Source organism: Actinia tenebrosa, unplaced genomic scaffold, assembly GCF_029948245.1.
Source record: "Actinia tenebrosa isolate PJP-AT-01 unplaced genomic scaffold, QUT_ActTen_1.0 PGA_scaffold10__47_contigs__length_13832649, whole genome shotgun sequence".
NCBI lineage: Eukaryota > Metazoa > Cnidaria > Anthozoa > Actiniaria > Actiniidae > Actinia > Actinia tenebrosa.
In genome coordinates, this window is record NW_028292570.1 from 2,369,678 (window position 1) to 2,383,419 (window position 13,742).

The following is a 13,742-nucleotide window of genomic DNA, read 5'->3' on the forward strand; positions in this document are numbered from 1 at the left end:
GACCAACGCCTGCGGCGGCTAAGCCGGCCTTTAGTAGGTTATGGTCATATTTCTATGGTATGGTTGGTAACACGGGAATATACTTTGATGATTTCTTAACTACGGGTAGCTTCGTTTCGTGTGACTTTTTTGGCTTCTCTACGAAGTGAGGAATGCCCTTGGTCATGTCAGAGTTCACGTCATTCACCCCAAACTTCATATCCTTAGTAGCTCGCTGAAGTTTGTTGTTGTAACCCACAACGGAATTAGTGTTGATGACCAAATTACTTGGCATTAACCAACAATCTGGCGACAAAGCGTAATCCAGTCTAACCTTTGATTGCTGCACCGCTAATTGATATCTCTGCACCGACTTGGATATGTCATTTTCTATTATTGCGGACTCAAACAGGGTTAGGAATTCTTGTTGCGTTTCCCGCGAAGCACCTTGGGATCCAACGATGGGGCTGCGGGTATTTACCTGCGCTCCCAGGGTGCAGTAGACGAATGCTTCAATGCTGCGGTTGATCCTGGCTAGGTTTCTTAGGCCTTTTCCTTTTAATAATACAAACGGATCCCAAGGACTGGGGTAAATTGTCTCAATCCTATCGATCAGCGTAACGTCATTCTTGCGACCACCCAAGTCGTAAAACTTTAGGACCCCGGGATATTTTTGATGATACATGTCTGCCGGACGCACGCCGTCAACATGCCAAGCATAGATAATGCCCAAGCCATGCGTGGCGCCCTTCCGATAACGAAAGTCTCTCTGCTGCGGCTTAAACTCATTCATTAGTCTTTCTAGGGCAGCGGAATCGTAGTGGTTATTCATTCTATTGAATGGCTTTTCCCCCGGCAGCGGTACGCTAAGCTCCTTCAATATGCGCCGCATAGTAAAGGCAACGTGGAACCTTAGAAAGGCAATGTCGAACATATCCGCGGCAACCCCGCAGCCCTTCGTAGCCGCCCAGACGGCAAAGTTTAACTGCTGCGGCCAGTACTTAAAGTTAGGCCCCTTTAACCATTCGTGGGCTTCTTTTCCTGAAGTGTGCGTAAGGTTAAAATCCTTAAAGATATCCCTTATTACTACGTCAAAGGTTTGCTTACCCACTGGAATCTTTAAATGCGTTACTATTTTATCAAAGTCGTTTACGCCACCTTCAGCATCGTAAAATGGGTAATCCTGGTTGGTTATTAATAAATTCTCCGGGAAATTAGGCTGTACCTCCTTTGTTATTGACAAAGGCTGCTCACTTACCTTCTTCATTATTTTTGGTTTCAAGTCCACATTGCTGTACATTCTGGAGCCATTGAAGTAAATCCCATCGGGTCTTCTTTCGAACTTACTGGGGTCTGCGCGTGGAAACATCTTCCTAAATGCTCTCCAATTCCAGTAGTCCCGGTTGTCATGATGTGGCTGCTCCTCAATATCATTTCCAAAAGCGTCGTACATTAGTATATATAATGGATGTTATACCATCAGCACCTCCACTTTATCCTGAACTTCCTAAGGATGCTGAAAACTTCAGGCTCAATAAAGCAAATTTAATCCTGGCTTACTTGGAAGGGCAGACACAACACTACGAAAAAGTTAGGAAGAAATACGTTAGAGCCCGTAGCACGCTACATAAGATTGCGATAACTTCAGGATCCATATCTGTTGTGTTAACGGGCTCCGGCGTTGCTACTTTGCTTACTGGACCCGGAGTAATTGTTGGGGTTCCTTTGGCCGGCGTTGGGGCAGCCTGTGGTATCATTTCGGCTGTTGCTACGGGTATTATGAAAAAGCTATCCACGAAAATATCAAAACACGACACGACAATAGCTCTGTCTAGGGCTAAAGTAAATACTATTACCGACCTTGTCTCAAAGGCATTGCGTGACAGGAAAATAGACAACGTAGAATTCTCGCTTATCTTAGCTGAAGAAGACAAATACGAGAAACTAAAGACGGACATCAGGAATAAAAAAACAGTCGTAAAAGATCTTTCCGAGGAATCTCGCAAAAAGATCTACCAGGAGGCAAAAGAAGAGCTTCAAAGAAAGCTCGCTCAGTAAGCATCTGCTTCGAAAAGAGCGTGACAGGATTTCATTTGCATATTGAACGCCGGCTGTCTGGGTCATATGCAAATTAAGTAGTTTCCAAGAATTACGCGTAATATAAATTCATCGTATGAATTGCGCGTAATATGTTATTGTCGCCTCGGAATCCATCCTAACAGGGGGTGGTTGGGGTCTATTTTGTAAAATATTTCGTAAATTACGTCAGGGTAATAAGGAATATCCTTATCCAGCCGACAAAACATCCACTCGGCCCTAGTCATATCAGAAACCTCAGGAATAGACTTACCGGTAATTTCAGACAAAAGATAGGGAATAGCTTTGTAATACTTCCCCAACTTTAATTTTTTCAGCGTTTTCCTTAAGCTTTGCGGGGTTGGCTCTTCTAAATGGTCTATGATTTTCTTCTTTACTTTGTTGTCTAAATATACCGGTCGATAACCTTGGATATGACTCATCCAGTCCCTAAAGTATTTTATTCTCTTATAAGGTGTTTTCTTACGACCTCCATTGGCGTAATACTGCTCTCTAGTAGCATTTGGTACGGCATTGCGAATGTTCTTACCACACTCGTAACACTGTGCTGACGTGTCATCTTCTATTTGCATTTTCTTACCACAACAAATATGCTTATTCGGTTTATTAGGCTTAAACTTGGGTTTCAAGCACTTTACACAAAAGTCATAAACAAACTCTTTACATTCTTCGCACTCCATATATAGGATAAATATTATGGAATGCGGGGTTTGCGCCAAATGTCGTTATGGGTTTTATCCGTGCCTCAAAACTTGAGACGGGTAATCACTGATTTACGATTGCGCTGATACCCCCATTCCCTATACTACTGCACCTGTGTAATTTTTTTTCTTGTCATCATGCAGTCTTCTCGCACACATTTACGGATCGCAGAATCGGATGGCAAATTTCCAGGCAGGGAAACACCATCAAGTAGCAAACGATGCTTTATTTCAGATGTGTATATGCTGGGTTGGCATAATTTTTCTACTTTTACGTATTCTGCTACTTCAGGTATTACTATTTCTCTTGGTGGGCATCGTCGGGATTGGGGAAGCGATGTATTATGCTCGTCGTAATGTCGAACAACTTTGTTCACATATCCAATACTAATACGCATTTCGTCAGCGATTGCTCTTTGTGATAGTCCTTGATGATTCAAGTCAAGAATTCGCTCACGATAAATTTGAGGAAGCTCTTTTCCATTGTCATAAATACCACCTTGATGGTTTATCATGAGTTTACATTTACCTGATGTCAAGAAAACAAGAAAATACTAAACTTGAAATTTATATACTGCATATGGCATCTGCAAAATAAGACGATTATGTTATAGAAATATAGAAAAATGTGAATAAAGATAAGTTTATCATACCGTGAATGTTTGCCGCACCGTAAGCCATTGCTGACAAGATGTTTGAGATTTTCCCGCCGGAGTGAATATGCAAACCTAACAAATCTTATCGTGAAATCAAATCGATCGCAGAAAGAGTTAGAACTCGAAGAGAACAACATATAAATCACACGCCTGGTACGTGTGTAACTTTTTTATTATAATAACACATTTTTCATTATAATAACACATTTTACTCTCAATGCCAGATATTTACCGTTCAAAAAAGTCCCAAAATAATATATCTGGTTTTTTTAGACACTCGATGCTGATTGGATGCCGCCATAATTATGCAGAAAAAAGTCCGAAAAAAGACAAAGAAAAGACCTAAGTGTTCATGGTTCGAGTGTTGTGACTGTAAAAAGAAACTAAAAGATATTTGAAGGATGATAATATATGTAGCTAAATTTTGGATTTGTGCAAACATATCATGACTATTTTTCGACTGGGAATTATAAAATAAATTAAATAGTACGCAAGCTGTGATTGGTTGATAGCCATGTTTGCATGAGGGTATGTAAACACAGTTGTGACGTCACACATTTCGTGTTTTCCAGGTCAAGTTCAAAAATTTACAGTTTCTTTCGAGGAAAAAAATTCCCCCAAAAATGTATTTTGAAGACGAAGTTCCAAATTTTGACTTGTGTCAGGGCCACAGGCATAAACCTATGGTCTCATGCAGGTGTTTCTGATCGTAATATCGATCATGACAATCTCTTGTTGGTCACCGCAAAGAGAATTCCCTCAGGAGCTACAACACACGTCCTTCGTCAGGACAGCTTCGGTTGTTCAGCGATGTGCTTTCTCATGATTTAAATGCACCGCCCGATAAGGAATACAAGTATTTCAAGGAGACAGTCAGCAGCTTCAAACTTTTTCCAGCGATAGCTCTTCAGATTCATAAAATATCTTATTGAGGCAAGACGAAACAATCAACTTCATTGCCATGTTTTCTGGCTGTCAAATTGAGCAAAACCACGTTTCTTTCAACCGAGAATTCCAGTCAGTGACACTCACTTATCTACTTTTGATCACTTTCGTAAAGAAAATCAATTCTGAAATCTTTTATTAAGATTTCTATTCAATCTTTGGACATTTCTTTGTATTTGTTTTAAAGTTTTAGAATGATAAATGCCTAAAATATATAGCTAGCGATCGAAGTTCGTGATGTATGGAGAATTTGTATTTTGATATGAGAATCAAATTCAAATAAAGATTTATTTTCTTGCAAGTGGTAATGTTTTCCGTTAGTATTTATTTTATAAAAGCAATAGAAAACTTTTTTCTCTGTGTTTACATAGCCTGATAGCAACACTCGGGGGGTTGGGAGAATTCTCGACAGTTATGCAAACCCTCGACTACGTCTCAGGTTTGTATAACTGTCTCGAATTCTCCCAACCTCCCCTCGTGTTGCTATCAGGCTATGTAAACACGGAAAAAGTTTTCTATTGCTTAGTTCTTTTTGAGTGTTTACCTTCAGTTTCTAGCACGTGGCTATCAATTAGGTGTCTATGTTTTTATTGGACAATAAGTTTTGCCATAAAATATATTTTAAAAATTCAAATGAAATCGATAAGCAGACCCTGATAATTGTCAGCGACGATTCGTTCTACGTACAGATGTTCCTGACGGGGTGGGGGGATGAGGTATCTTTATCCCATTTCCAAGCCCCCACTTTGACAAAATCCTATAGTCCAAGCCTATGTTTGGCTCAAATCTTAAATCCCATTCCAATTTTTTATCATTAATTTGTTTGTAAATTTTATTCCCAGTGCGTGAAATCCCATTTTCTCCACCACCACCCCCCCTCCCCAAAGGCAAATCCCAGCTGCCATTTTATTCCTTCATGAACGATAAGCCTCATATCATATGGCGTATCATACAAGGCCAATGAACTTGGTCAGTAACCACAAAAGTATTTCTTTCGCTTATTTTCAATTAAACTCTTCTATTACACAAATAATTAAAAGAAGAACTATATCTGAGTCTTATTTTCTAGTTCAGACTATTGATATTATCGCTATGAACAAGTCATAGTTTTGGGTCTACGTGCGCTTTTTTCGTGCGCTTAAAAATATTTTGCGCGCTGATTTCCGTGTCTTAATTTGAAGCAAAAAATCCATGTAAAATAAACAAGCTCTACACAGAAATTCGCTTAATCTTGAAATATGAAAAAATCGTGGATTCTACAAGATAAGAAAGTACCCGAAGCATACAATGTTACTGAATGAAAGTAAATAGTGCATAAACAAACATGTTTGTGATCGATTTGTACTTAAATGGTTTTGGATAGCTTGTAATTAACACCAGCTTCGTCTACGACTTTGAGATAAAACCATAAATCATGATTGCAAAAGATGAGATTTTTTTACTTTATTGGTAAATATTTCCTTGGAGAATATGACATAGTAGACATAGTTATAAAAGTATTAAAGAATTCCAGACTTTAAGGTTTTGAGTTGTGAATCCAGTTAAGTTTTGATTTATTTGCACAGCTGAATGCATGAAGACTGCACAAGACTACAAACTTACATCAGAGCTCATCGACTGCAATAGCGACAGTTTACGATAAGCACGTCATCAACTGGTTTGATGAAAATTACCCGAAACTTGAGAATAAGGGAAGAATAATTATATCAGACATGTAGTGATTGCGCATCATCGTCATCATCTTAAACACCATCATCATCATTCATCATAATCATCATTACCAACACCATCACCACCACCATCAACATCACCACCATCATTACCAACACCATCACCACCAGCATCAACATCACCACCATCAACATCAACATCACCAACAGCATCACCATCACCACCATCAACATCACCATCATCATCACCATCATCACCATCATCATCATCACCATCATCACCATCATCACCATCATCATCATCACCATCATCACCATCATCACCATCATCACCATCATCACCATCATCACCATCATCACCATCATCATCAACATCACCACCATCATTACCAACACCATCACCACCAGCATCAACATCACCACCATCAACATCAACATCACCAACAGCATCACCATCACCACCATCAACATCACCACCATCATCACCATCATCATCACCACCAGCATCACCACCATCGTCACCATCAACATCACCACCAGCATCAGCATCAGCATCAGCACCAGCATCAGCATCAGCACCAGCATCAGCATCAGCATCAGCATCAGCATCAGCATCAGCATCAGCAGCATAGCATCAGCATCAGCATCAGCATCAGCATCAGCATCACAGCATCATCAGCATCACAGCATCACCATCATCATCAGCATCAGCATCAGCATCATCATCAGCATCAGCATCAGCATCAGCATCAGCATCAGCATCAGCATCAGCATCAGCATCAGCATCAGCATCAGCATCAGCATCAGCATCAGCATCAGCATCAGCATCAGCATCAGCATCAGCATCAGCATCAGCATCAGCATCAGCATCAGCATCAGCATCAGCATCAGCATCAGCATCAGCATCAGCATCAGCAGCATCAGCATCAGCATCAGCATCAGCATCAGCATCAGCATCAGCATCAGCATCAGCATCAGCATCAGCATCAGCATCAGCATCAACCAACAAGCTAGTATATTGACAATGAAAATGTGGGAAAGAAAGAAAAGGAGATAAGAGGAAGAAAATAAAACAATCTTATAATTTCTACTTGTATAATGCTCTAATTATCATCTTAACTATCCTAGCTACGCATTACAATATACTTGGCTCAGCATAGTTCTCCTTGCCTTAGTATCCCTCCTCGATATACCCAACGTCCCTTCTTCTCTTTTCCACACTACACTTTGCTATCATCTCTTTGATGTCTTCTGTCAGCTCAAGTGGTGTCAACGTGGGCAGAAATCTCTTCACGGCAAAACCCTTCTCGTCGATCAAGAACTTTTCGAAGTTCCAAGAAATGTCGTCATTTCGCACGGGTTCCCAAGTGATACGTTTTAAATCTTTCATGATGACTCCGCCAGGAAGAGGACAATATTTCTGAAAGAATTATATGTCATTTTTCAGAATTTAAGTGCCGCCCACAGTTTTTTCGCCTAACGACAGCTACGGACACACAGTGCAACATTGCGCGCAATATTGCAGGCAATGTTGCCGAAGAAGGATCGTTTTCTACTTTAATGCGCGTGCCACAAAATGCATCATGTGACATGGCTTGCATTATAGATTGCTTGCAACATTGCGTACAATGTGTATCCGTAGCTTGATAAGGAAAGCAGGTTGTGTGCAAAGGCTTGCGCAAGGCCCTTGCAAACTCATATCACGTATAATAAACGCAAGTTCCGTTTTACGTAGTGCGTTAAAAACTCACCACGCACGATAAACACAAGACGCAGAACAGAACAAAAAAGATTTGATTTAGATTAGATTGCTTACCTTTAAATGCGTGTAAATCGAGTCTTCCTTGGCTCCATTCACATCATGCTTCTCAAACAGTCGAAAGGCAGGTTCAAACCCATTCCCAGGTCGAACATACTTGATTCCGTTAATAATTTCTCGAGGATTCCGTCCTGGCTCATGGAAGTTGAACTGATTACAGGGGAATCCCAAAATGGCGAATCCACATCCATCGTCTTTAGGTTCGCTGTATTTTTCCATTAATGCATTCAGTTGTGGATAATCTCTCGGTGTGAAGCGTCAGTATGTCGCTACGTTTATCACCAAGAGAACCTTCCCTCTATATTCGTCCCATTCCACGGTTTTTCTGAATAAATCTTTAAGTTGAAAGTTATAGAGTGGATTCTTACTTCTTTTACAAGTTGATTGCTTATTTGCAGTCGATAAGGACGCTTGAAAGACAAGGAAATACGAGAAGAATTGAGCAGCCTTCATCCTCAAGCTGGCGCCCTTTTCACAGGCTAGCCTGGAAGTTCTAAATAAATGCTCGCTACCAAAAGATTATTAATCATGCATCAAGTTCACCATAAATATCTCAACTTATGAGTTTAAAGTGTTCTTGAAGCGTGCAACTGTGAACGCTTTACCGATTGTTATGCTAATGATTGCGGAAAATATCACACAGTTCAATATCAAAAACAATGATTTTTTTTTCGTTGAAAGCATATTTATTTTCGCTTAATCGTTGATAATCGATGGATTTGTATATTATCCTGCTTGAAAGTGGTTTTCAATTGGTTCTTATAGAGTTATATGAATGATAGATGCCATTTGCCCGGAGAAGTGAAAAATATGTTGAATGCTGTTTGGCAGCTTTATGTTAGCCAGGAGACAGCTTTCAAAGTTCGCAAAAAAAAAAAAAAAAAACCACTTGAAGAACAATAAATTATGTGTTCGGTGTGTATATAATGGAGTAGAGAGAATAAGAGAAAAATATCAAATGCCCTTTGAAGAACAATGATTACTCTAGTACAAAGACGTCCATATCGGCAATTGTGAAAGGCTCTCTTAAGGTTGCCAAACAAAATGTAATATTAGAGAGTTTTGGATTTACGTTCACGGCAAACGTGAAACGTCAGTTGACCATTTAAAAATTAATGATGAAAAGGTAAATTATACACCGTGAAAAGATGAAAAAACTTACTGACGTTTCGGACGCTAGTCCTTCGTCTTTGACTCCGACGAAGGACTAGCGTCCGAAACGTCAGTAAGTTTTTTCATCTTTTCACGGTGTATAATTTACCTTTTCATCATTACTGTTTCATTAGAAACACCGACGCAGCTCACACTAGTCTTTAGCTAGTTATATCCATTTAAAAATTATTTTAAATAGCTTAAAAAGAATCGCAAAAAAGTCCAAGTAGTAGAAAAACAAAAAAATATTTGTCTTTGGTGAGAAGGTTTGTAAAAGGTAAAGTAAAATAAAGGAAAACTATGAAAACGTGGTCACGTTTGCCGTTTGCGGAGAGAAAAAAAAATCAATCTAAAACTCTCTATTGCTTCAAAAAAAAAACCCTGAGTAACAACAACAGTAACAACTGGAAGGAAAGAAAGAAAGAAAAAATCTTTTAAATGAGTGAATGAATGAATAAATTTATTTAATAACGAAACCTCCTCGACCACCATCTGTAAAGCTTTTCGTGAGAAACCTTAGATCAATAACGAATCACTAACTAAATTAAAAAACCCAAAAGTACAAGAAATTTTTCAGGATCAGTTTGTGGACAACAAAACCTCAGCAAAGCGCTGTTAAACCAAAATCAGGGCTTGATTTAGTGTGGCCACAATTGTTTTTGATTGAATTTTTTCGTCGCTTTTTGGTTAAAACGGGAAACCACATATTTTTGATGAAAAGGAGAATTTTCAAAACTATGTGCGATGGTAAGGCATTAGAAAAAAGGCATCAAACGCGCGACAAAAAAGTACCCATTTCCTCCTCATTTTCCCGCAGTCGTTTCTATTCTCTACTTTCACATCCCCATAACTGTCCCAAATTGAAAGGTTTCTTAATTGAATTTATGTTATACCTGCTTTTATCTGTACAATACTGATTATCAGTTTATTCCAAGTTATTTTTGCGTGTACAGATCATCAAGAGTCTTGGTCTTATAGAAAATGTATTAACTTACGAAAAAAGGTTTAAAATTTACCTTAAACGTCTTCAAGCTTCTATATTTTTCTGTTTTTTACTTCTTCATTTTATTTTTGGATAAAAACAAAGTATTGTCAACATTGTCTGATCAGCCTTCAGCAAAATAAGTGGGTTTTTACCCTCTGGTTACCCCCCAAAGACGCAAAAGTATTATGGCGATGTGAAAGTAGAGAATCAAGAACTTTTTCAAAAAATCACGGCTCTGACTTCTCATCGCAGGCTCACTTGCTCACTGCTAGTAGTGGGTATAAAATCCTTAAAGAAGAACAGTGACAACAGCTTGCCTTACGACAAAGACACTCAGAAAAAATATTTCGCTTGTCATTGAGAAAAATGTATTGCTAAACTAAGCGAGGATTGGTAAGTGAGTCTGCGGTTAAAGAACACAGCGGTAATAGTACGTTCTTTGAGTGCACGTAAGATTGTCTATTCTTAACTGGAGCTAAGTTAAAGTCAAACTTAAGTTAAACTGGCAAATAATTTAAACATTACCTACTAATAAAAATTCTATGGAATGTCGAGTGGCTAGTTTACATTAAAATCTGTTGCAATATGAGATTATGATCCACGGATGACCAAAACCAACGCGAGCTCATTAAATGAGAATTCTACATTTTCTACCAATTTTAAATTGAGTTCTATACGCATGCTTCTCCAATGTTGACCAAAATACACGCGGGCTCATTAGATGAGCGTTCCTACCAATTTATTATTTTTTTAAAAGTGTTTTCAGCATGCGTCTCTTTAATGTGGGTAACACTGCTGACACAAGTACTCATGGGTTGTCGTCGCAATTCCATTGGGGGTGTTGGTATGGATTTCTTGTTTGCGCTTGACCCTCCGGTTTTGGAACCATATTTTGACTTGCTTTTCAGTCAAGTTCAACATCGAAGCTATTTTTGTTCTCTCGCTCTTTTGGAGGTACTTTTTAGCCAGGAAGCATCGTTCTAGGCCTTGTCGTTGTAGTTGAGTGAACACTGGTCGAGGTCTTGGTGGCTTTCTCTGTGAGTGATAGGAATTCGACGATGGAGTCACTAGAAAAAAAATACATTTTCATTAACTGAATTGTTCTAACATAAATACGTAAAAAAGAATATTAACTGTATATTACAAGTTGAAAGTTAAGAAAGCTGGAGTTCGACACAATGAGATGGATCAAGAGAATATGAACTAAGAGAAGGAATCCCCGTGCCCCATCATGTGCGCACTTTGATGCTAGCTATTTTTAGAATCTATTCTAAAAATATCATCCAATGATATCATTTATTTTATCGTTTGGTCTTCTGCACGCGCATAGTACGCGCGCGCTCTACGCTGTTTGCTAACGTTTTCTTGTGCTTTTCTTGTGTTCAAATGTTCAAATCTGCCCTCAAGATGACGATGCAGGTCGAAAGCTCTGGGAAATAAATGTAAAAATACTTCAGAAAGTTGAAAAAATTGCTACTTCAATTTCCTGTCGTATTTGCCAAGCTTTCGACGTGCACATTCATATTCAGGGCAGAGTCGAAATAACGGAAAAACCCCAAAAACGTAAGCAAACAGCGTAGAGCGCACGCAGTAAATGCGCGTGTAGAAAAACAAATGGTTTGAAAATAGCATCAAACTGTGCACATGATGGCTACAAGGCTATATAGGGGGAATTCCTTCTCCTAGTTCATTTTCTCTCGGATGGATCGATTAAATTTAAATTTTTGTTAAACGCCAAGTTTGAAAGTTATATATTTTTGTGGCTTCAAGTCCGTAATTCTTTACCGATAAACATCTAATTATTCATTAAAATTAAAACTATACTGTTAATTTTATTTATTTGTTTATTTCTCTTATCTGTATGTAATGTTGGGAAACAACGCGTTAGTTCGTAATAGTTTCCTTCCATAGGTTTTGTTAGTAAGTCGCAAAGATAGAAATTGTCAAAAATCGAAATTTTGGTATGAAACGATTCGTTGGAAGGGCATCTTTTGCCTCGAGCAAAGGATATGGAAAGGCGTAATCTTTACTTACTTGGCTGACTAGTCGTGGTACCACTAAGTATCGCTTCAATGCCAAACTTCAGCTTTGGAGTTACAGTTTCAGGGTTTGAAATTTCATCATCTTCTTCAAGATCAAGATTTTTGTCCTTAACGTCGTCGACTTCAGCTGTAACTCTACTCAACTCATTCTCCAGACTCAGCTCCTCGAGAAGTGGTTTAGGGATAATCCTGATAGGTGTCGTATGCCACTGCGTGCTCGTGCGTAGTGGACACAAAGGAATAGGCCTGATGGGATACATTGGAGTGACATGGCATTGCTCCTCTACGAACCAGTTTGGATTCATTCGCTTAAACGTATAAATTCTACTTATAGTGACTGGTTTTTGCAAGGTTGCTGTAGCTGTAATTGCTCGGACGGTCAAAGTCTAATTTAAGATGAGGTATATGTGACTAAAAAACTTATGTCTCATTGCTTGACCAGGTGATTGGCTAATTGGATATGGAAAGTCTAGCTCGGGAATGACTCGAATATCAAAATTGTTTATGATTAGTCCAATCTAAAAACTGATTGAAGTTTGTTAGCTCAACAAATAAACAATGGGGGGTTTAACCCACGGGGGTGGGGGACGGGGGATGCACTTCCGACAGGGAAGGGCCTGCAAGGGGCGGAGAACATAACCAAAAGCTGCACGTGCAAGGGATTCTGAAATTTATAGTATGGGCGCGCAAATGACTAATATAACCCAAGTTGCTCTAATTCCCAGGCAGAGGGTGAAAAAATAATTCTTTTCTCTTGATGATCGATGTCGTTTATGATGCTTTGATCTTCAGGTTGCGATTGAGTAAACTGGAGCGCAAGTTGTTTGTGGTGAGATCCTCTTCTACCACTCGTCCATCAAAGATTTTTTGTCTCTGATCTTTAACTAATGATATATCATTCTTCGCATGCTTACTTATGATACTTTTTCTATTTTGACTCTTTGATGATTGAAGGGTTCTCCTTGAACAAGCATTCTCCAAGCTACACAAGATAACACTGATTTCTACACTCGGAAATTCTCAAGTGCTTGGACTATTTTCCGTTGTGTTTACATTAGGCCAGAATATACCCTGATTTTCAATATAATACCAGCTATAAATAGTTGTGAATAGCCTCATTTTTGGCTTGGTTTACCTTAGGTCAGTTTAGCACAGCTCGCGTGTCTATAATTGTACACTGACACAAACATCGGCTTACTGAAAATCATTTTGTGTGGTAGTCCTTGAATGAAGATTATTTATTATTATCATAAACAATCGTTACGCTATTTTAAAAAATGTCGTTCTTGTTACACGAGGGTAGCACTTAATAGCCAGTGGCTAACAAACCTGTGGCACTCGTTCCATGATCGAATTGGAATTTTATCCTCGATTTTGTTTGTTTTATTTAAACATATTTTGTCGTTACATTAACCCCAAGAGCGTAACGCTCATCGAGGGGGTCTATGTTGATTTTTTATCAGAGGGATGAAAATCGGCCTGGAAAAAAACCCGAAGCACAAGAGAAAATAAACTAGAAATGTTACTCATATAAACACCGAGTTTGAGTTATGAACCCGGGTCGTGAGAGGCGAGCGCTTTCACCGGTACGCTACCCGCGCTATCAGTGGTTTTTAAATAATGTTGAACTATGGACTCTTGCCCGTTTAGGGTAGGGATGTGCATGCCGCTGAGCCCTCTGAACCCTGACCCTGTT

The 13,742-nt window shown here is 39.1% G+C and overlaps 2 protein-coding genes and 1 long non-coding RNA gene across 3 annotated transcripts; 1 reads left to right on the top strand and 2 right to left on the bottom strand.

The window, feature by feature from the left end:
* The first annotated feature begins 2,226 nt into the window (after window positions 1–2,226).
* On the top strand, window positions 2,227–3,957 carry LOC148912771 (uncharacterized). Its single transcript, XR_016119131.1, has 3 exons — window positions 2,227–2,331; window positions 2,922–3,069; window positions 3,707–3,957. It is a non-coding gene; the product is annotated as an uncharacterized LOC148912771 (long non-coding RNA).
* Window positions 3,958–7,037: 3,080 nt separating this feature from the next.
* Window positions 7,038–8,464, bottom strand: LOC116294160 (glutathione peroxidase-like). Its single transcript, XM_031701704.2, has 2 exons — window positions 7,865–8,464; window positions 7,038–7,468 (listed from the first exon to the last, which is right to left on the bottom strand). Exons 1-2 carry the CDS (start codon window positions 8,318–8,320, stop codon window positions 7,220–7,222), a joined length of 705 nt encoding a protein of 234 aa, XP_031557564.1. The 5' UTR covers window positions 8,321–8,464; the 3' UTR covers window positions 7,038–7,219.
* Window positions 8,465–9,504: 1,040 nt separating this feature from the next.
* Window positions 9,505–12,412, bottom strand: LOC116294183 (uncharacterized). The gene is made up of 2 exons (XM_031701732.2): window positions 12,039–12,412; window positions 9,505–11,071 (listed from the first exon to the last, which is right to left on the bottom strand). Exons 1-2 carry the CDS (start codon window positions 12,349–12,351, stop codon window positions 10,782–10,784), a joined length of 603 nt encoding a protein of 200 aa, XP_031557592.2. The 5' UTR covers window positions 12,352–12,412; the 3' UTR covers window positions 9,505–10,781.
* Window positions 12,413–13,742: the final 1,330 nt, after the last annotated feature.